This window comes from Macrotis lagotis, chromosome 8, assembly GCF_037893015.1.
Source record: "Macrotis lagotis isolate mMagLag1 chromosome 8, bilby.v1.9.chrom.fasta, whole genome shotgun sequence".
NCBI lineage: Eukaryota > Metazoa > Chordata > Mammalia > Peramelemorphia > Peramelidae > Macrotis > Macrotis lagotis.
In genome coordinates, this window is record NC_133665.1 from 143,094,988 (window position 1) to 143,117,015 (window position 22,028).

The following is a 22,028-nucleotide window of genomic DNA, read 5'->3' on the forward strand; positions in this document are numbered from 1 at the left end:
ACATGGAACATGAGCACACTCAAAAACACCACAAAATCCAGTATACCTGAAAGATGAACAGCTCTTATTGCAAGAGAACTCAGTAGGTTCAAAAAGCATCCCTGAGTGAAACAAGGCTGACCAAGATCAGCTTACTGAAGTGAGAGCTGGATATACATCTTTCTTGAGTGACCACAGTGAAGGGGAGCGCCATAAGCACCAATAGAAACTAGTTTAGTCAACAAACTTGAATGCCTACCAAAGGGAGTGTGAATGACAAGGGCATTACACTGTAATTGCCATTTGTAGGAAAATGCCATGCCACCATCATTAGTGCCTGTGCTCCTACCAGGACAAATCCTGATGAAGTCAAAGAAAAAATTTATGAAGACCTGAAGCCATTTATCATCAATGTCCCAAAAAAGATTGAGTTTATCATTCTGGGTGACTTTAATCTAAAGTAGGTTTGGGAGGAATAGATTGGAAACAGAAACACCTATAGTCACTTACTTCTGAGGACTTGTGCATCTTATGACCTTATCATCACCAACATAGTCTTCCATTTAGCTTAGTGCAATACAAATTTGAGGATGCACTCAAAGCAAATATTATCATTTGGTAGACTATGCGACTGTAAGAAGAGACAAAGGGCAGCTAGGTGGTGCAGTGGATAGAGCACCAGCTCTAGAGTCAGGAGGACCTGAGCTCAAATTTGTCCTCAGACACTTAACAACTGCCTAGCTGTATGGCCTTGGACAAGTCACTTAACCTCATTGCCTTGCAAAGAAAAAAAGAAAAAAGAAGAGACAGACAAGGTGTTAGAGTGAGGAAGGCAACATGTGGTGTAGAGTGATGGACTGATCAAAGCCTTATCCTCTTCACACTAAAAAGTCACATTCAGTAGGGAAAAAAAAACAGGAAAAACAGGAAGCAGGGGCGGCTAGGTGACAGAGTAGATAGAGCACTGGAGTCAGGAGTACCTGAGTTCAAATCCAGCCTCAGACACTTAATAATTGCCTAGCCGTGTGGCCTTAGGCAAGTCCCTTAACCCCATTGCCTTGCCAAAAAAAAAAAATCCTAAAAAAAAAAAGAACTGTTGTCAACAGATTAGAGCGTTTCTCTAAGCAGCTCAGTTTTTTGGTCATTTGAGCAGGGAAGTTGAGGCAAGTTAAATGTAGGCTTGCCCAAAATGACTATTTTTTGGAAAACTCGCCTGGTGCAAACCCTCAGAGGGGACCAGAAAGAGCAGCAAAGACATTTTCAAGGTCGCTAGAGTATTTTCAAATTGATGATGCATGGAGAGAGACGCTGGCACAGGACGGGCAGCCTGGTGCTCCTACCCGGAGGGTGCCAGCCCGGTGCTCCCATCCGGAGGGTGCCAGCCTGGTGCCCCATCCAGAGGGTGCCAGCCAGGTGCCCTCGTCAGGGAGAGTGCCAGCCTGGTGCCCTCGTTGGGGAGGGTTCCAGCCCAGTGCTCCCATCCGGAGGGTGCCATCCCGGTGCCCTCATCGGGGAGGGTGCCAGCCTGGTGCTCCCATTCCGATGGTGCCAGCCCGGTGCATTTGATTCCTCCAGATCTTGAAGGACCAATCAAAACGCTCCAGGCCCCAGCACGTGTCAAAGCTTCTGCGCCTGCGCGGCCCTAAGGCGCCTGGGAACCTTTGTGCCATGGCCCCGTCTCCCCCCCGGAAACGTCCCCGCGGTGCACAAGACCGGATGTGGCTGCCGGGCGTTCTGACAGCGGCACCGGAAGTGACCCGTCCTGGGCGCCGCCGCCGGGAGGAGCTGCCACGTCCGAGCCCGGCACCCGCCGCCGCCGCTGCCGCCGCCGTCGCCGCCGCCATGGTAAGACCCCCGTGCTCTGGGAGCGCCCAGCGCGGACCCCGGGAGGGGAGGAGACCGGGACGGGCCCGGGGGCCCCCGGCCCCGGAGGGCCGCCTCTGCCCCGCTGGGGCCCGCCGCTGGCCCCCCGCTTCTTCCGGTGCGGCTCGAGGGGTTCGCGTTCGAGGGGCCCCCGGGGCTCGCGCCTGCCCGTTGGTGGGGCCGGCCGCCGGGGGGGGAAGGCCAGGACCCCCGGAGCGAGTCCTCGGCGTGAGCCGGGGGGAGGGGCGGGACAGCGCGGCTCGCGGCCCCCAGGTGCCAGACGGCGCGGGACGTGTCGCTTCTCCGGCGCCCCAAGTCTCGGTGCCAGCACGAGCTCGCGTCACGCTGACATTTAGGAAGCGCTTAGAATGGAGATGGGGGCGCGGGGCGGCCCCCGGTTCTCTTCACACAGCCCCAAGTTCATGGCCCAGGGCGGCTCCTCCAGGAGGAGCCCCGCCACGCGGCGTCTGTCAAAGTCCGGACTATGCGGGCAAAGTGCTGTGGCGATGCCAAGCCTCAGCGCGTCCTCCGTAGTTGGTGCCCCTCTGGGCCTTGTAGTCTGCATTCAGTTAGGCTACAGGGGCTAGGTTTAAACTCTAAACTTCCCCAGTTTGACCTTAATAACACACTGCGAAAGCTTTTATTTTCTTTTTTCCAATTATATGCAAAGATAGTTTTCAACATTCAATCCTTTTTGCAAACTTTTGAGTTCTACATTTTTATTCTTAGAGAAATTAATTCAGATTATTCCCTGGAAGGTCAAATACAGGGCTGACGCTGAACATTTTGACCATAAAATGAATGAATAGACAGGGCTCATTAGAAAATAACCCTGATGATGGGAAGGATTAAAGGCAAAAAGTGAAGGGGTAGCGAAGGATAAGTTGAATAGATAGTGTCATAAGAACAACAGAAATTTGGAGAGGCTTTTCAGTCTATGCTCTAAGTACTGAGGATACAAAAAGAGGCAAAAGATAAGAGTTCACAGTCTAATGGGGAGACAGCCAACAAACAGCAAGCCACCTATGGGATAAGTAAGAAATAATTAACAGAGAGAAGGTAAAATTTTTGTTAGGACTTAAAGGAAGCCAGGGAAGTCAGTAGTTGGATTAGAGGAGGAAGAACCTTCCAGGCATAGAGGAGAGCCAGAAGAGAAAGCCCAGAACCAAGACAGCTCATAGTGTAATACATCTCTCTTTTTATTTGCTCCATAGTTAATCTCTTATAAGTTTCTAGTTATGACTTTTTTGAAATTTGGTATCAAAGTGCATCCTCTTGGTGCTTTAATAGACTTTGCTTATACCCTACCTCTGTATCCAGTCCTTGCCTTCTTCCAAAATAAAGAAGACAAAGGGACGGCTTGGTGGCATAGTGGATAAAGCACCGGCCTTGGAGTCAGGAGTACCTGGGTTCAAATCCAGTCTCAGACACTTAATAATTACCTAGCTGTGTGGCCTTGGGCAAGCCACTTAACCCCATTTGCCTTACAGAAAACCTAAAAAAAACCACACAAATAAAATAAAGAAGACTAAATCTTATAATATTTTTCTAGTGGCTTTTTACAGAAAAAGTTGCAAAGATGAAGTTATAAGAAATATTCATATCACACCTAAATATATGCTTTTGCTCTTTTCTATTCATATAATTTTAATACTGGCCATACTTAAGTGCTTTAGGAATGAGAATTGATAGTTCATTTTTACTAATAATTACTATATTATATTTTTATATAATATTTACATATATTTTGTGTGTGTATAATAATTAATAACACTTTGGTGTTACAAAGTACTATACCCTGTCCACAAAGAATTTGCAGGCTAATTGAGAATTCCATTCAATTTAGGAAGCTTTTATTAAGAACTTGCTGTAGGATTATAAAATGCAAAATAGATCATTTTGATTACAAAGGTCTCATTTCTAAAATATATAGAGAACTGAGTCATTTATAAAAATACAAGTCATTCTTCCAATTGATAAATGGTCAAAGGATATGAAAAGGAAATTCTCAGATAAAGAAATTAAAACTATCAATAGTCATATGAAAAAATGCTCTAGATCATTACTGGTTAGAGAAATGCAAATTAAAACAACTCAGAGGTACCACTTCACACCTATCAGATTGACCAATGACTAAAAAAGATGATAATGTTGGGGTTATGGGGGGAACTGGGACACTAATGCATTATTGGTAGAGTGGTGAACTGATTCACTTTTTTAGAGAGCAATTTGAAACTATGCCCAAAGTGCAGTATGACTGTGCATATACCCTTTGATCAAGCAAGAGCAACTGTATTCCAGAGAGTTCATAAAAAGAGTTTTTAAAAAAACCCACTTGTACAAAAATATTCATAGTAGCTCTTTTCATGGTGGCAAAGAATTGGAAATTGAGGGGATGCCCATCAGTAGAGGAATGACTGAACAAATTGTGTTATATGAATGCGATAGAACATTTTTGTTCTATCAGAAATCAAGAAGGACTGGACTTGCATAAACTGATGCTGAGTGAGGTGAACAGAACCAGAAGAACCTTGTGCACACAACAGTAACATGAGGTGATGATCAGCTAGGATGGACTTGTTCATCTCAGCAGCACAGTAATCAAAGACAGTTCTCAAAGCCTTGTGATGGAAAATACCATTCATATCTAGAGAAAGAACTGGAATTTAAATGCAGACCAAAGTTTACTATCTTCAATTTTTAAAAGTTGTGTTAGGTATTATGGATTTTTTCCTATCTAATTTTTTTTCATGTTTTGATTTAATTCTTCACAATATAATTAATAAGGATCTATGTTTAGTGTGGTTATACATGTAGAACCTATATTAGATTGCTTTCCATCAAGGGGAGAAAAATTTGCAACTCAGAATCTTGTTTTTCAAAAAAGATTGCTGAAAACTACAATTGCATATATTTAGAAAAATAAATAAAATATTAAATAATAAACTTGCCGTGGACCAGGCATCATTCTGAACTAAGGATAAAAAGGAAAAAAATTACTGCCCCCTTAGAGTATACCTTCTTTTGAAAGGAAGAGACATAACATGCATAATGGGCAAGTGTAAAACACAAAATAATTATCAAATGAGAAAAATGCTGACAATTATGGAGTAACTCACATCAGTAGCTCAGATAAAGCAAGATGTCAGAGAAGCCCTATAAGAATCAAAAAATGCCCTCAGAATTCACAGGAGGCTAAGGTCCTTTTTTCCTGTGAGGAGGGTGACCAGAGAAGGCTTCCTCTAAAGATTGGGCCTTGAATGTTGGGTTTTTTTTGGTTTGTTTGCGGGTTTTTTTGTCCTTCATTCTTGAAGAAGACCATTACATCAAATAGGTGATGCTATGAATTGGATTTGAGTGAGGGGGTGCTGTGCTAAGACACCAGCCTCAATTTTTCCTCCAGAGCCATCTGAGGTCCTGGTGACCAGAAATGTATTGGGGAAAACTGGATTTGGCCTTGGATGTGAGGCAGGCAGAGTTAAGTGATTTGCCCAAGGTCACACACACAGTGTCAAGTGTCTGAGACTGGATTCAAACTCCTGTCTTCCTGACTCCAAGGCCAGTGCTCTATCCACTGTACCTCCTGGCTTTCTTGAATGAATGATCAATGGAATGTACAAAGGCAGAAAGCTGTGACAGTAGCATCGTAGACCTATATCTTGTAGCCTTCATAATCAAGAGGTGCTCTGGGCTCTTAGCACTCCAATTTTAAATGGAGAACTTTACTCATTTACTCAGTCTGAAATGATATGTAATTAGGAGCCCTAGGGGTATTGTGTCCCAAGATTGGAGAGTAAGGGATGTCTAAGCCAGTTTGTACAGAAAGTGCTACAGAGCTCCTAATGATATAGAAAGTGACCATAGATTATAATGGTGGAAATTTATATTGAAAAAAATTTGAAAAGACATTGGCTAGAAATAATGGATCAGATTCCTAAAGAGAATGCTTTATAATTGCCATCATTAATTTAATGTAATCTTTGGTTTTAGGTGTCAGTCATTAACACCGTGGATACCTCCCATGAGGACATGATTGTGAGTATTCCATTTAACAATTACTTAAATAAATCTGAAACTGTCATTTCTATGAAATAGAGTATTTCTAATTATGCTATTTTGATGTGTTAATTTATAAATCAAAGTGGCGTTTTTAGTGTTTTTTGAGAATTTTCCAAACTCCAGTATTTATCATTAGAACACCACACCCAGCCTTTCTTAGGAGAACAAGTCCTCTTCAGAAATATTCCCACTATTTGAAAGGCTTTGGAGTTACAAACATAGAATAGGAGACCATTCACCTTTCCTGTCCCAGTTCCCTTTGGCAGAATTCTGGTAAAGAAGCCCAGGACCTCCTTCTCAAAATAATGCTTTTAAATGCATCTATTAAAATATGCAAAATTACAGAGGAAACCAGTTATATTGAATACAGGAAAACTTACAGATCCCAGATCAACAAAACCTTCTAAGGAGGTACTTTCCTAATGTTTGTCTATTGGGCCACACTGGCAGCTGGTTTTTCTTTTTTCCAAATCTCCTGCTGAAAGTGTTTTACATCCTAGCTTGTTTTGTTGGCTCACTTGTGATGCCATATATTCAAGGTCTGTAAAGATTTTGAAACAGTTGTCAGGAAAAAGAAAGTACAGCCCAGTATCTTAGAAATTCAGATTTGGCTAGAACCTGAAAGAAGGAAAAGGGATTTGGCCTTGATCTCCTAAAGAAGAATCCAGGATAGTCTTCTTGAATAGTTTAGCAGCTCCTAAGGTCCAGCTTTGATAAGAAAGGAAAGTAAACAACTGGGGTAGAATGGTAGAATAAAATAAATAAGCTCAATTAGTCTAATAAATCTAGTTATTACAGGAAGCAGAAGACACAGAGAGTTGCTTAAAATCCCTGTGCTACAAGCCAGTATATATGGTAAAGATGTCTGAAATATTTTGTGGGAAAGGAACACCAGAGGTATTTGAGTGGTTAAGATGATGGGAAGAAGAAATAAGAGAAAGTTGTAGCCTGCCCTTTTATTATGCATTTTGAATTCATGTCCTGTGTGTAAACGGACATGGAGAAGTGACTAAGATTCTGTCCTCCAGGAGCTGGGGGGGGGGGGGGGGGGCAGGTCATGATGCACACTGGGAAAATGCAACTATGTATTCAACTGACAGGGGTAAAGGTACTTTTAAGTACTTAATACTACCTGTGTCTTTAGCTTATTTTACAACTTTAAGAACATTTTTATATTGGGGAACACAATTTATAATCTTGATTAAGTATGACTTCCTTTCTTCAAGCAGTGGTGGAGCAGTGGGTGGAGCACCAGCCCAAGAGTCAGGAGGACCTGAGTTCAAATCCACTTAAAAATTACCTAACTATATGACCTTGGGCGAGTCACTTAATACCCCATCTCCTTAAATATATTAAAAAAAACAAATTTCTCTGGGACTGAACAGGCTTGAGCAAGTAATAATGGATGTGAGCCCTCAGAGTCTACAAATCTGATTTCTCTATTCCATATACAGCATGATGCTCAGATGGACTATTATGGTACCCGATTGGCCACCTGCTCATCAGATAGATCTGTCAAAATCTTTGATGTACGGAATGGGGGTCAGATTCTCATTGCTGATCTGAGGGGGTGAGTATGTCCAATTCTGAAGAGGAAAATTCTAAGAGAAGAAAAGATTTTGCTGATCTGATCTTATGCAATAGACTGGAAAATGAAATAGCAATCAGGAAACCAAGAATACTCTTCCTCCCCCCTTCAGCGGTTTAAGATCAGGATTTTAGTCTCAGCTCTACCCCTTACTACCTGTGTGAGATCATGAGCAAGTCAGTATATCTTTGGATTTCTGTATCCTCAAATGTAAATTAAAGAAATAAACTTGATCAGTAGTTTCTAGCCTCTTTTAAGCAGACCCATCAGCTTTAGATCTTAAACTTTAAATGTCATCTAAGCTAAACCCTTTCCTATTAATTTGATAATACTTTAAAATTAATGAGTTCACATTTTAATATAACAGCATCTGCATATATTTGAAAAACTCGGTTTTTTTGGCACTAAGAACAAAGAAGATTCATATCTGAATCCATAGGTCAGAAACTATGGGCAAGAGGTAGTGCAGTAGATAGAGCACCAGCCCTGGAGTCAGGAGTACCTGAGTTCAAATCTGGCCTCAGACACTCAATAATTATCTAGCTGTGTGTCTTGGGCAAGCCACTTTAACCCCATTGCCTTGCCAAAAAAAGAAAAAAAAAGATTAACTCTAGGGTTCCTTCTTATTCTGAAATACTGTAATTCTATCATTTTGAGAAAGTCATTGTTTTTATCATTTCGTGAACAATTTTTTCCTTAGCCATTACCTCTGTCAATATTAGAATTCTAGAATAGACCTTTAAAATCTCTAATCCACTCCTATTTCACCCCCCATTTTACAGGTTAGGAAACTAAATCTGAGAGCAGAAGCGCTTCCCTAGGGTTGAAGAGGTAACAAATGATAGAGGTAGGATTCCTGTGTGGTACAATGGAAAGAATGACAGTACCTAGATTCAGAGCCCAGCTTTTTAAAGACCTCATTGAACTTCAGTTTCCTCATCAGTAAAATTGAGGGGTTAGACTAGATAGACAACCTCCCTTAGGTCCTTTTCAGCTTTAAAGCTGCTATCTTCATCCGCTGTCTTTCTCTTATACTAAAGATGACTGGAAGTTATTTTCAAATCTGTGAATCCAAAATTCTCTGTGACAAATTCTCAAGCAGTTCTAAATCTTTGTTTTTCATATAGTCATGAAGGCCCTGTGTGGCAAGTGGCCTGGGCTCATCCTATGTATGGAAACATCCTGGCCTCCTGCTCCTATGATCGGAAAGTCATTATCTGGAAAGAAGAAAATGGCACATGGGAAAAAACTTATGAGTACACAGGACATGACTCTTCAGGTATGACATGGTCTAATGGAAAAGGACTCACCAAGAAATATGTAATTTAAAAGAAAATCTGTAATCATGTGAACTTCATACATCTGGAACAGTTTCTCCAACCCCTCATCTTGATTTTCTTTCTTCTTACTCACACAACTCCCTGTAGCTGGCATTTGATTGCCTTCTCTCTAGTCTGTCCCATTGCCAAAAGAACATCCCATTCCTCAGCTACCCTAGTGCCTGCAGTGAACTGCTTCTCTCTCCTTCATGGGACACTCTTCATTCCTCACTGATGCTGTTTTTCCAACAGTGAACTCAGTGTGCTGGGCCCCCCACGACTATGGGCTCCTTCTTGCCTGTGGCAGCTCCGACGGGGCCATCTCCCTGCTAAGCTACAGCGGCGAGGGGCAGTGGGAAGTGAAGAAAATCAACAATGCCCACACTGTAAGTCCTGTCATTTGGGCTGTGGTTTTATTAGAGACAGTTACAAGCAGTTTGCAGTTTGTTATAGACCCCCTCCAGAGTAAGGGGGGGGGGGCAGTCCAAGGTCAAGAGAAATGATTAACTTAGCCCCAGGTCAGCCCTGTACTCAATGGAAAGAGATTTCATTTTTCCACACTAAGTTTATCCAGGAGCTGAGGGTGTCAGGTGCCAATTTGATAAAAATGTATCATTCTTGCATGCTGGAGAAGGTAGAAGGGCATGGTGCCCATTACAGAGGCATATTTTGCTCACTTGCCTGGGTTGTGAGGGTTAATGAACACATACTACTCTCATAGACTCATAAGTGGCAAGAGAGGGGATTTGGCAGTAGCTATTCCTTCATAGGACATCTTTGAAGTGGTGCCATAGGCTGGAAATCTCTGTGCCAAACTTTTTTTTTTTAAGGCAGTAGGATTAAGTGACTTGTCCAAGTTTACATAGCTTGGTAATTTTACAGGATTCAGTTAGGTCAGATTTGAATCCAGGTCCTCTTGACTCCAGGGCCAGTGTTCTATCTACTGTGCCACCTAGCTGCCCAGGATCATTTTTCTCTATGCTTTGACTCCCTGTCCACCCCCATTAGAGTCTCTAGCTTAACTCAGGGGCCATCCCCTATGGGAGGCCTTTCCTGACCCCCTAGTTGTGTGTACTCTCGCTTTCCTCTACCAGTCAGGGCTCTTGATCTGTCTGTGTATAGTATATAAACTACACAGGGATAGGGACTGTTTTTACTTTTGTCTTTAGACCTGCTGCACCCTCCACACTCCTTGCACTTTATAGACAATAAATACTCATTAACATAGATTGTGTTGGATTACCTTCTGGGATTTAAGGAAAGCCTGTGCCCCACACCTTCCTCACAGAGTAGGCACTCTTTCCTTGCAAGTGAACATAACCTGTTAATTGGCTTTCCCCTCTGTTCAGATTGGCTGCAATGCCGTGAGCTGGGCTCCTGCAGTCATACCTGGGAGCCTGGTAGACCAGCCGTCTGGACAGAAGCCAAACTACATCAAGAAGTTTGCCTCAGGTGGCTGCGACAACTTGGTCAAGCTATGGAAGTAGGTGGGCCCTCTGGGAGACTTAGGGTCTTTGGTCTGAACAAGGCTGATTCCTTTGCCTCTTCATTATGTCTCTGAATAACTAATCTCTCTTTATAATCTTAACTATTTGGTAATAATGATCGCATTTTTGTTTAGCTTGAATCCTACCTTCAGGATACATAGGGGCAAGTGAACTATCCTTGGGGGCAGTCTTTTTACAGGATACAGTTAATCACATTAAGTAGACTTCAACAGACCAAGAGGAGAAAATCAAAATGATAATAATAATAGAATCTGTATAATTCTTTAAAGATGGCGAAGTGCTACATATATATACACACACACACACACACACACACACACACATATTAGCTCATTTGATCCTCAACAGCCACCCTATAAGGTAAATATCCTTATCCCCATTTTACAGATGACAACTGAGACAGGTCAAATGACTTACCCAGCATTAAACACAGTCATTAGGTATTGAAGGCAGGATTTGTACCCATGTCTCCCTTATACCTGGATCCAGTGTTCTTATCTTCTGTGCCACCTTAAAGCCCAAAAGAATAAAGAACTTACCATCCCCCAAGTAGGTGTATCAGTTTGAGGAAAATTCTCATTATCCAAACAGCCTAGAACTGAGAAATCTCATTGTTCATTTAGAAAAAAAAGGAAACCTTTCAAGCAACCCACAGGCTATGAACCACTTTCCTCACTCTCTTGTCTACTCTTTAGGGAGGAGGAGGATGGTCAGTGGAAGGAGGATCAGAAACTGGAAGCTCACAGTGACTGGGTCCGAGATGTTGCCTGGGCTCCTTCAATTGGCCTCCCAACAAGCACCATTGCCAGTTGCTCTCAGGTGAGCCCTGGGTAGCCATGTGATTCATCTTTGAGGTAACAGATGACAAAGGTGTGGCCTCATACTTTGTGAGTCCCATCTGTTATGAGACACATTTTTGAGAATCCAGTGAGCCAGAGACAGGAATGGTTGCCAAGCTTTGGAAGGCAAACAGAAAAAGGTCTGCTGGGAGAAAAGACCCCCAGCAACAGCAGAGTGACACAAACAGGGAAAATGGCAGGGTCCTCAATGGTGGTTAATCTTCCTATGAGAGAAATGGTTGACTAGTCATTACCACTCAAGACACAAGACACATTCTCTAGAGCAGAGAATAAATATGGTTCTTTTTTGTGTCCTTTCCTTCTTGTCCTCAGGTTAAAATGAAATACAGGTCTCCGTTTTGTCTTTGTATCCTTGGTGTCTGCACATAGTATGCTTGTTGATCTAGACAATTATATTCAATCACCTGGGGAAATTCTTATAAATTATCAAAAAGATAAGAAGGGCTTAGCAGATATGGGAGAGTAGATTTGTCTAAATCTTTGGTCTAATACAAACTTTAGAGTTAACAGAACAGACCAAGGAAAGTTCAGTCAGTTGGAGCAAAGGCAAAAAATAGGGTAGTCTGAGAAAGTAAGCTCTGTCAGCCCCATCTGAAGGAAGAAGTCTAATTTGGTGGCAGCCACTTGATGCTTTAAGAGAAGTGGACCGGCTCTTTCCCTCGGTTCCTCCGAGAGAAGAGGAGCAAGCAGCGAGCGCAGCGGCGCCATGGCGGACATCCAGACAGAGCGCGCCTACCAGAAGTAGCCGACCATCTTCCAGAACAAGAAGCAGGTGCTGCTCGGGGACACGGCCAAAGAGAAGCTGCCCAGATACTACAAGAATATCGGGTTGGGTTTCAAGACCCCCAAGGAGGCCATCAAGGGTACCTACATCGACAAAAAGTGCCCCTTCACTGGCAATGTCTCCATCCAAGGCAGAATCTTGTCAGGTGTGGTGACCAAGATGAAGATGCAGAGGACCATCGTCATCCACAGAGACTACCTGCATTACATCCAAAAATACAACCGGTTTGAGAAGCGCCACAAGAACATATCTGTGCACCTGTCTCCCTGTTTCTGAGATGTCCAGATTGGAGACATCGTGACATTGGGTGAGTGCAGGCCCCTCAGCAAGATGGTGAGGTTCAACGTGCTGAAGGTCACCAAGGCAGCCGGGACCAAGAAGCAGTTCCAGAAGTTCTGAGCCCCTGGTCACCGGGGGCAGGGGCTGGTGCTGGAGTGTCCACTGTGGCTTGGCCAACTGCTCTGCTAATAAAGGCATCCTTCCCCCCCCCCCCAAAAAAAAAGAGAAGTGGACTGAGCATGAAAACTCAGCCATTTTCATTATGTGAAACTGATTTTGGGTGTGGGCACAAAAGATTGCATTTTAAATTTAAGTTCCTAAGAAAAGTGTGAGGGGAGGGGGCAAGAGAAAAGGACAAGCCTCCTAAGGTTCTCCATCCACCAAGCCCCAAGAGAACCATGGTTGACTGCACTTTTTTCTAGGATGGTCGAGTGTTCATCTGGACCTGCGATGATGCTTCTGGAAACACATGGTCTCCCAGATTACTGCACAAGTTCAATGACGTTGTGTGGCATGTGAGCTGGTCTATCACAGCCAACATCCTGGCTGTTTCAGGAGGAGACAACAAAGTAAGTGTTCTCTTTGGTTTGAAATTGAAGCCTCACAGTTGGGGGATAGGGAGACATCAAGATTCTTTTTTGAAAAAAGCTATTATTGCCTTTTGTTTTTATATCAGTCATTTAATGCTCCTACACATTCACATTGTGTGACTCAGAAAAACAGTTAAGCAAAATCCAATGTCATGAGATAGATTATATATGTAGTATTCTGCCCCCAGCATCCTCTCCTGCCCACCCCCAGCCCACATGGAAGGGACAAGTGGATTTCTTCAGGCCTAAAATTGGACTTTACAACTAACCAAAGTTTGGTTTCCTTTGAGCATTGTCGCTATGGTATATTCATCCTTCTCTGCTTATTTCATTCTTTCTCAGTTCATTCATGTTTCTCTAAATTCTGCATTTTTCCCCCTTTTTTGTGGTATAATAATATCCAGCTCAGTCATGTAGTGAGTGTCCATTTTTGTTCCAATTTCTTTCCTACTACAAAAAAAAAACTACGGTGAATATTTGGGTATAAAGAAGGCCTTTCTGTCTTTGACTTTGAAGAATATGCACAGCAGTGGGATCTCAAGCTCATGTGGTCTAAATAGTTGAGACTTTCTTGCATTATCCTGAATTATTTTCAAGAATTAGACCAAAACACATCAATAATGTGTTTAGTGGCCTGCTTCCCTATAGCGCCACCCACATCAACTATTTCCATTTGTTATCTTGATGTGTGTGTTCAAAAAAGATTTTGAACAGACAGAAACCTAAATGGAAATAGATGTCTCCCCCCTCCAAGACTAAATGTATTTTGACCACTAGAGGGTAGCATTGGCCTGCTACCATCCAGATTTGGCTTTCTTATTTTGTCTAGAGTCAGGCTGCAGATACACATGACCTGTGTTTGTCTGAAACAAGACAGTGATGTTTCAACTTGTAGGGAGAAAGGAGGAAAAACTGGCAGGGGTGTGGGGAGGAGAAGGATTTTTTTTAAATAAGTTTTTTTATAATTTTTTTTTTATTTTTAGGTTTTTGCAAGGCAAATGGGGTTAAGTGGCTTGCCCAAGGCCACACAGCTAAGTAATTATTAAGTGTCTGAGACCAGATTTGAACCCAGGTACTCCTGACTCCAAGGTCAGTGTTTTATCCACTATGCCACCTAGCTGCCCCAGTTTTTTATAATTTTTAAAATATGGGGCAGCTAAGTGTGCCCCAGAGACAGGAAGACCTGAGTTCAAATGTGATCTCAGACACTTAATAATTGCCTAGCTGTGTGTAATTTATAAAAGTCTTAATTGAGAACATCCTTTGTACCTGAGGTGGGAGGCAGGGGGAAGGCACAGAAGCATTATTATATATACAATATAGAACATGCTTCCTGCTTATCAAGCTCTGGATCTAATCTGGGATTCAAGTCATACATAGATGAAGCAATTAGAGATGAACACAGGATGTGCTATGATGTGGTGCCAACAGGTATGCTACTGGTTGGCCTCCCTCAGTCAAAGTGGCTTGAGATTTCTGCAGGCCAGAAAAATTGGGGTGCCCTTTGAGGGAGAAATAGGTCTTCAGTCTCAGAAGCAGGGTGATGGCTGGCACAAAAACCAGCCATTACAAAAAGTATGGGAACTTCAATCTTAAAAACCAAGTGATCTTGTTATTTAAAATCTTGCCTTCTTAGATTTATAGCATTTGTCGCTGCTGACCACCCCTGCTCCCTGGCTCTCCTCTTGCTTCACACTTGGTCCGGCTCTTAAACCAGCCTCTCCTCGTCCTTGGCCCATGGCCTGATCCCCTGCTCCCCTCTGGTCCCTCTCCAGCTCCCCATCAAACTGTAAGCTCCATAAAGAATGGGGAGGGGCTCACTGGTGGTTCTTGTTTCCTGGCAGTCACATAGTTCTCCACTCCTTCCTGGGCAGCCCGGTTCCTCAGGATCCCAGGCTCCTTCTCCTTGTTTGCTTCAGTGGCTGGTCCTGCTTATGGTCAGACCTGGTTGGTGCCAGAGGTTCCCTCTCTTCTTTCTTGGTGGTTGCCACTTCTCACTGGTTCTGTTCCAGTCAAGACAGCACCAAGTACCAGTTGCTGTTACCTCCTTAAGGGCCTTCCTGGCTCCGGTCCATCCATCTTTCCACCTGGTATAGATTGGTTTGGTCTGAGGAAAAACCAAGACTTAGAGCTAGAGATGGACAAACCTTTGTCTGTGGAGAGCAGGTCACTTCATGGAGTCATTCGAATGTTTATTCACAAGAACGGGATTTCTAAGGAGGAAGGCCAAAAGACTCTAGGTTTCAGAAAGATTCTAATGTGAAACATTATTTTCTTGGTTCTGCCTCCTTCCCTTCAGAATTTTGAGCTAGGGAGACAGACAAAAAGCTGACGGGAGGGGGGGTGAGAAGTCACACTCACCCAGGTGAGTAAAACCACAAATAGAGGAAGCAAGAAGACTTCCAAGAGGGGGTGCCACTTGAACTGAGCCTTAAAGGGAGCAAGGGACCTCAGAAGGTGCCAGGGAGGAAAGCAGCAGCAGCAGGTGATCAGCCCAGCTGGAGCCAAATGTCGGAGGGTCTTAAATGCCCCACAGAAGACTTTCATCTCCTGTCCTAGAGGGAGCTTCAGGGATGACATATTCAGACCGGTGCTTTAGGAATTTCAAGTTGACAACTGTGGAGGATAGATTGGAGAGGACAGGAACTTGTGGCAAGAGAGACAAAACAGAGGCTCTAGCAATAATCCGGGAGAAGTGCTAAGGGCCTGAATTAGTAAAGTCGGCAGAACTAGGCAACAGATTGGAAATGGGTGCACTTGCCATCACTAGGGAAGGGCAGAGGAGCTGAGCACTTGTGGGCCTGGGGAACCAGAATGATGGCAGGGTCTGAAATGAGAGAGGTATGAATTTAGGGGCGAAATTCTCTTTTGGAGTGAAATAAGACATAGAGATGTAAAAAGTTAAATAATGAGTTCTGCAACAATATAACAGAACCTTAATTTATTTGGGAGTGGGAACAGATTGGTTGCATCAAAGGGTCCATAATCTTTTTTTTTCCATATTTGGATAACTGTTTCAATATAGTTGGTTTCTTTGTATTTTTTGAATTTGAAAACATTCTGACAAAGAGGTCATGACATAAGAAAGGTTAAGAACTCATGGACTTGATGGCAGTAAAGGTCTCTTCTGAGCCTTGTATTCTATGCCCAAGAGATATCACAAAGCACTCTCTAGTATGCTAAATAAATTATTCCAATGGTCATCTTTTTTTAGTCCCTTTTATTTGCCTGCTGATCCCTCTCATAGCTGCAAATCACCCCAGTCTATGAAGAACTAAACAAAATCCCCCCAGGAAAGTGATCCAGAAAATACATGCTTACATGCTATGAATTCATTACAGGGAAAGATCATTGAAGTTGGAATTGGTCAGAAAAACTTCATGAAAAAAGTAGAAATTGAATCTTTTCAGTCCCAGAGAAGTTGTTTAATGGATGCTTTTCTAACTCAATCTGCAACCCACAGAGATTCTTCTCTGGCCCCAGTTTGTCTTTGAGTTGACGTTGCTGCTCTAGAGAATTTCCCTTCCACTAAGTAGAAAAAGGAACTGAAACCTTAGATTTCATTTCTCTGAGAATAAATTAAGTTTGTTTTGAAAGATCCCAAGTGTCATCATTTCTTTACTTCCTCTACCAAATGGATCACAGACCCCAAGTTCATACTTTGCTATTCTATGCAAAAGCCTCCACAGTTAAACCAGCTGGAGCCAGGGGCATTCCTTGAGTCTTGACCAATTCCAGGTGACAGAGAGCCATTGATTTTTCAGTATGGTGGTTGTGTTCACCTCCTCAGACTCACATTCACTGTAACTCACCTTTGCCGCTGATTTTATCTGTAATTTCAGTTATTCTGAAGTCATGACATTAAGACTGCTAGTCAGGGATGCTGTGGAATGGTGGGTCAGACTAGTTGGGCCTTGGGGCCTTTCTTTGCTTTGATGTGCCACAATTTATAGATGAAGAGTGTTGCCAAAGGGGCATTGTTTTGAAGAAATGGGCTTGTGGGCAAGTAGGTGGTGCAGTGGATACAGCACCAGCCCTGGAGTCAGGAGGACCTGAGTTCAAATGTGACCTCAGGCAATACTTACTTAGCTATGTGACCTTGGGCAAGTCACTTAATCTCACTGCCTTGCAAAACTCAAAAAAAAAAAAGAAAGAAAAGAAACGGGCTTTTGCAATGGTGAGCTGTTTGTCAGGGAGTCCTGTATCATTTTCCAAATCCAGCCTATCCCTGTAATCCTGATCTAAGATGAATAGTGTGGATGTGGGAACGAGAACAGAGGGGTTGAACCAGGCCTGGTATTTATCCTCAACATCAGGAGACTCCATGTGATAGGGAGATCACATGACCTACCTGTGCTCCTACAGCCAGGGGGCTTCCTGACTGAGGGAACTCTCCCCACCACACTGTGCTCCTTCACATGCTCAATGCCTGAGGTAAAGAGTTTAGATGGGAGAGTGTCTCTATCCTCCTGTTAGGGGGGTCGCTACTGGCTGCCTCAGGAGGAAATGTAAGAGCCAAATGAAATGAAGTATAAAATGGGGAAGGGAAGAGTTGGGATTAACCATCGTACCTGAGGATGGCAGGTGGCAGGTTCCATTGCAAAACACTTTACAAATACTTTCTCAATTGATATTCACAACAGGCAGGGAGTGGGGCTGGGAGTAGGGGTTGCTACTTTGATCTCCATTTTATAGCTGGCACATATAGTGCCTTGTTCAGGATCACACAGTGGGGTGTCTGAGGCTGGTTTTGAACCCAGGGCATCGTGATTCTGACACTAGCCATCATGTCACCTAGTAGTTTTTATCAAAGCACTTTATAAACTTATTTATATATTTTATATTTATATAATCTAAGCAAATATGCTTTTGTTTTTTCTATTGTGGATAGTTAAACCAATATCTTTCATTTTACTGTTTCACTGAGGCGGCTTTGGTATGGTTCAGGTGGCACGGTGTCATCTTGTAAGCAGGAGGAACTTTTAGAGAACCTTGCCATCATCATGACAGAGACGACTTCTTTATACATTACCTGCCTCTCTTTATCCATCTGAAACACTTCAGTTGGGGGGGCAGGGTCCAATTCCTCCCCCTCTCATATGGCATCTTCTGTAACATGTTTGTGGAACACATGGCTTCCTGTTTATACCTCACTCAACGTCAGTCCCCCGATCCCCCATGGTCTCTCCTTTTTTTTAGGGTTTTTTTTTTCTCACAAGGCAATAGGGTTAAGTGGCTTGCCCAAGGCCACACAGCTAGGTAATTATTGAGTGTCTGAGGCCAGATTTGAATTCTGGTACTCCTGACACCAGGGCTGCATTTTGTTCTGCTGAGTCAAATACACTTTAAAAAAATTTTTTTTTAACCTTTTATCTTATGATAATGAATCCTTTTACTTTTAGGTTACTCTGTGGAAGGAATCTGTTGATGGACAGTGGATGTGTATCAGTGATGTCAATAAAGGCCAAGGTTCGGTGTCTTCAATCACAGAGGGCCAACAGAATGAGCAGTGACCATGGCAGTGCCAGCAGGGCAGACACACCGAGGAATCAACCAGCCATGGAGCCAGAGGACAGCTACCGTGACCTCTGGGACTGCTAAATCATGGGTCAGCTGATGAACAGGTTTTTCCCAAACTGGGAAAGGAAATGAGATGATTCTGAATTCAAAAAGATCACGTGTTACTACAAATAGATGCAACCACAGTATTGATCATCTGCCTTAAAATGATTTGATATGGTTTCTAAGTTAACTTGACTGGTTCAGAGCGCTTATAGTTTAAGAAAAATTATTTCAAATGGTCTTCAAAGTTGTTAATTTTAAAATATTTTTTTTATCAGCTACTTTTGTGTACCCATAGAATTTGGAGTTTGTGTTGGGGGTAGGATTGTTTTCAAAATAATTGAATAAAGTCAATAATAATTCTCTTATTTTGGTTAACAATTTAGATTTTACAAAGGACTTTCACACCCATCATCTTTTTTGGTCCTGTAGACCCTGAGATAAGGATTCCTCTTTGCATTTTTAGAGGTGAGGAAAGTAGCTCAGGAAGATCTTGAGGGGGCAACTAGGTGGTGCAGTGGATAAAGCACTGGCCCTGGTGTCAGGAGGACCTGGAGTCAAATCTGGCCTCAGACACTTAATAATTACCTAGCTGTGTGATTCACTCACTTATGAAATCACTTTTGTTTCTCTTTAATTTAGAAATTATAAGCTACAGAATTTCAAGTTCTCATTTGATCAATTCTCCCCAGGATGGCACCTGAGTAGCAAGTCACTCAAACTCCATTGCCTTAAATAAATTTTTTTTTAAAAGATCCTGAGGTCTCACAGTAAGTGAAAACATGAGGATTCAAACCCAGATCTTGCCCATGCTCTCAAATCCCATGCTCTGTCCCATGGACTACACTGCCCCTAATGTCTTGATCCCAAGAGAAGACAGGGACAGATCCCTGGTTCTGGGCTCTTTGCAAACATTTCATCTATTGTCCTCCCTCTACTCCAAGCACCATCCCCTCTGTTCCCATCACCTACCCCCAAAGCATAGGGCCTGCCAGGATGACTCCACTTTGCCGTACCTGAGTCAGTCAAAAGTCACAAACTAACCAAGTGTGGAAAGAGCCAGTCCTATACTCCATGCTCAGAGGAATGGGGGAGGGGGGAGAAAATATGTTCTTGGCTGTGAGCAGTTTCACAATCTAGCCATCAAACCACAGAGATGCTTTAAAGTTATTAAGTGTGTTATAGATCCAGCTTAAATTCCATTGATGATCCTTTGCAAATACTGTCTCCATTTTACAGATAAGGAAATTCAGATTTAGTGACTTGGTCACATGGCTAATAACTGAAGGAGACAGACCCCAGTACTTCTGACTCTAAGTCAGGTCTCTTTCTACTACTACATAGATGCTTCCTATATGGTTTTTTTTTTTTAGGTTTTTTTTTGTAAGGCAAACGGGGTTAAGTGGCTTGCCCAAGGCCACACAGCTAGGTAATTATTAAGTGTCTGAGACCGGATTTGAACCCAGGTACTCCTGACTCCAGGGCCGGTGCTTTATCCACTACGCCACCTAGCTGCCCCTCCTATATGGTTTTAACATTGTATTTAAGTGTTGGAGGGAGCCAACCTCACCTGTCCCATTCTGTATCTCCCAGCTTTAAGTTGGCACTTCTGCCAGCCATGTGGCCAAAGCATCACTTTCTACTGGAGGGAAGGAGCAGTCATGAAGGTCCAGATATGGCCCAGATGGAGTGTGTTCTCATGGTCCCCTGTACTACACCCTCCATTGGAATTTTGGTGACTGAAACAGCCAAAGGAGAGAATTCACTGGCTCCAGGGGTTCATTTGCTTCCCAGCTCCTTGTCCATTCAAGTCCTCTAGTTTCTGATGCTAAATTATCCTCATTTCTCTAGAATCATGCCTCCAAGACTAGCAGCCTTAGAGGAACCAACTTTCCTCCCCTCAGGAGTCCCTATCAGTTGGAGGTGGCAGCCCCACATACCAATTAATTTATGGATCCTTTGAAGTATTTTATATGTTCCAGTATGTAGTACAGAGTGAAGTGAACCAATTTGAAATCCTCCCATAAGTTAGGTGACAGATGAAATCTGAAATACTGAGAAAACAAGTTCAAGCTCCCAAGCATATTGATTTATTAAGCAATGCATGGCAATTACCTAGAAAACAACAGGATATAAGTCAGAAAACAAGATTAGATAATCCAATTCCTAATTAGATTAAAGATCAGTGGCTTTCTGAGATGGGAGGGAGATTCCCTGAAATCAGAAAAAGGTGTCCCACTTCTCCCATGTCCATATTCAATCAAAGAAATAAGGAAACAGTAATCAATTGACCAGTACAGGGTCAGTTTTCAGATAAGACAGAATGACATCCATCTTTGGATCTGACTGGGTTTCTGGTCAATATAGGGAATGCCCATCTGAGGAAATGCCCTCTTCCCAGGCAGATCAGTATCTGACTTGCCTTTAATAGTTTAAGAGCAGGGCTTGGCATTTCTGGTGGCATGGACTCCTTGGGCCTATGTATACCCTTGGGTGAACCCCATGGACCCCTTCTCAGCACAGTGCAGTTTTTTCAATGTATGTTAAAACAATTTCTAAACTTCATAGTTTTGAGTTCCAAATTCTATTCCTCCTTCCTCTTTCCTTTCTTCTCCCCCCCTCCCTGAGGTAAGCAATCCAATATAATTTATAGGCTTACAGTTTAGGTTGAAATACAACTAATTGTCAAAAGCTTTTAGTTCACAAACTCTTAAGAACCTTCATCTTAAAGAATAGCCAGAGGGACAGTTAGGTGGTGCAGAGGATAGAGAACCAGCCCTGGAGTCAGCAGGAGCTAAGTTTAAATCCAGCCTTGACACTTGACACTTATTAGATGTGTGACCTTGGGCAAGTCATTTAACCCCATTGCTTCAAAAAACCCCAAAATGAACCAAAATTAATAATAGCAGCCAGAGAGTAAAAGTGGAATGATTTGTTCCCACTCAGTACATATTAGGCAGCTGCCTCCTTGCTCTATTTCAAAACAAACTGTTTCTCGGGTTTGGACTTGGGAGAATCTCAGGAAGCCACTCTTACCTGCTCCATCCTTTACTCCACCCCCACCTCCCCCCCAGAAAACAATGTATACCAGAAGTCAGTGGTATCAAGTCACTGGGAAAGCCATTGCTCTGGAATCAGAGGGCCTGATTTTGAATCCTGCCTTGCCACTTACTGGGCAATTCATATTGTTTTCCTTGGATCTCAGTTTCCTCTTGTATTAAATTAAGGCATTGGACTAGATGGCCTCTACAATCCATTTCTAACTCAAAATCTGCTTGGAAGTCAGGCTTTATTCCCTCTGGTTTTGGGGATTAAATGCAGGACAGGAAAAGGAACCCACTTCAGGGGCCCAGGGCTCTAGGGGGACCTAGAAAAAGGAGAAGATCCACCCCAGGAACAGTGAAAACAGGGAAGGATCTGTAGGAGGGTCAAGGGGCCAAGAAGAAGAAATCTCTTTTTGCCCTAAGGAGACTTTGACACTTGTTGGAAATGTAGAGAGGACCAGGTGGCTTCTAAGATCCTTTCTGACTTTATTGAATAAACAAATCCATTTATTCATTTTGAGAAATGCCTTCAGATTATTGGGGGACTCCCTTTTTTGGTGGATTTCTGAGCACTCTGAAACATCATGTCCTTT

At 42.9% G+C, this 22,028-nt stretch overlaps 1 protein-coding gene and 1 pseudogene across 1 annotated transcript; both read left to right on the top strand.

The window, feature by feature from the left end:
• The first annotated feature begins 1,540 nt into the window (after positions 1-1,540).
• Positions 1,541-21,938, top strand: SEC13 (SEC13 homolog, nuclear pore and COPII coat complex component). The gene is made up of 9 exons (XM_074198589.1): positions 1,541-1,824; positions 5,833-5,877; positions 7,356-7,471; positions 8,617-8,768; positions 9,061-9,194; positions 10,158-10,291; positions 11,012-11,135; positions 12,662-12,808; positions 18,232-21,938. Exons 1-9 carry the CDS (start codon positions 1,648-1,650, stop codon positions 18,340-18,342), a joined length of 1,140 nt encoding a protein of 379 aa, XP_074054690.1. The 5' UTR covers positions 1,541-1,647; the 3' UTR covers positions 18,343-21,938.
• Positions 11,142-12,655, top strand: LOC141496251 (small ribosomal subunit protein uS17-like; annotated as a pseudogene).
• Positions 21,939-22,028: the final 90 nt, after the last annotated feature.

Bases quoted from the DNA above. Each gene is read 5' to 3' on its own strand.
- SEC13 (XM_074198589.1), top strand. From the start codon at position 1,648: ATGGCCCCGTCTCCCCCCCGGAAACGTCCCCGCGGTGCACAAGACCGG. The intron at 9,195-10,157 runs GTAAGTCCTGTC...CCCTCTGTTCAG, and splicing joins AAATCAACAATGCCCACACT to ATTGGCTGCAATGCCGTGAG. The intron at 11,136-12,661 runs GTGAGCCCTGGG...ACTTTTTTCTAG, and splicing joins CCATTGCCAGTTGCTCTCAG to GATGGTCGAGTGTTCATCTG.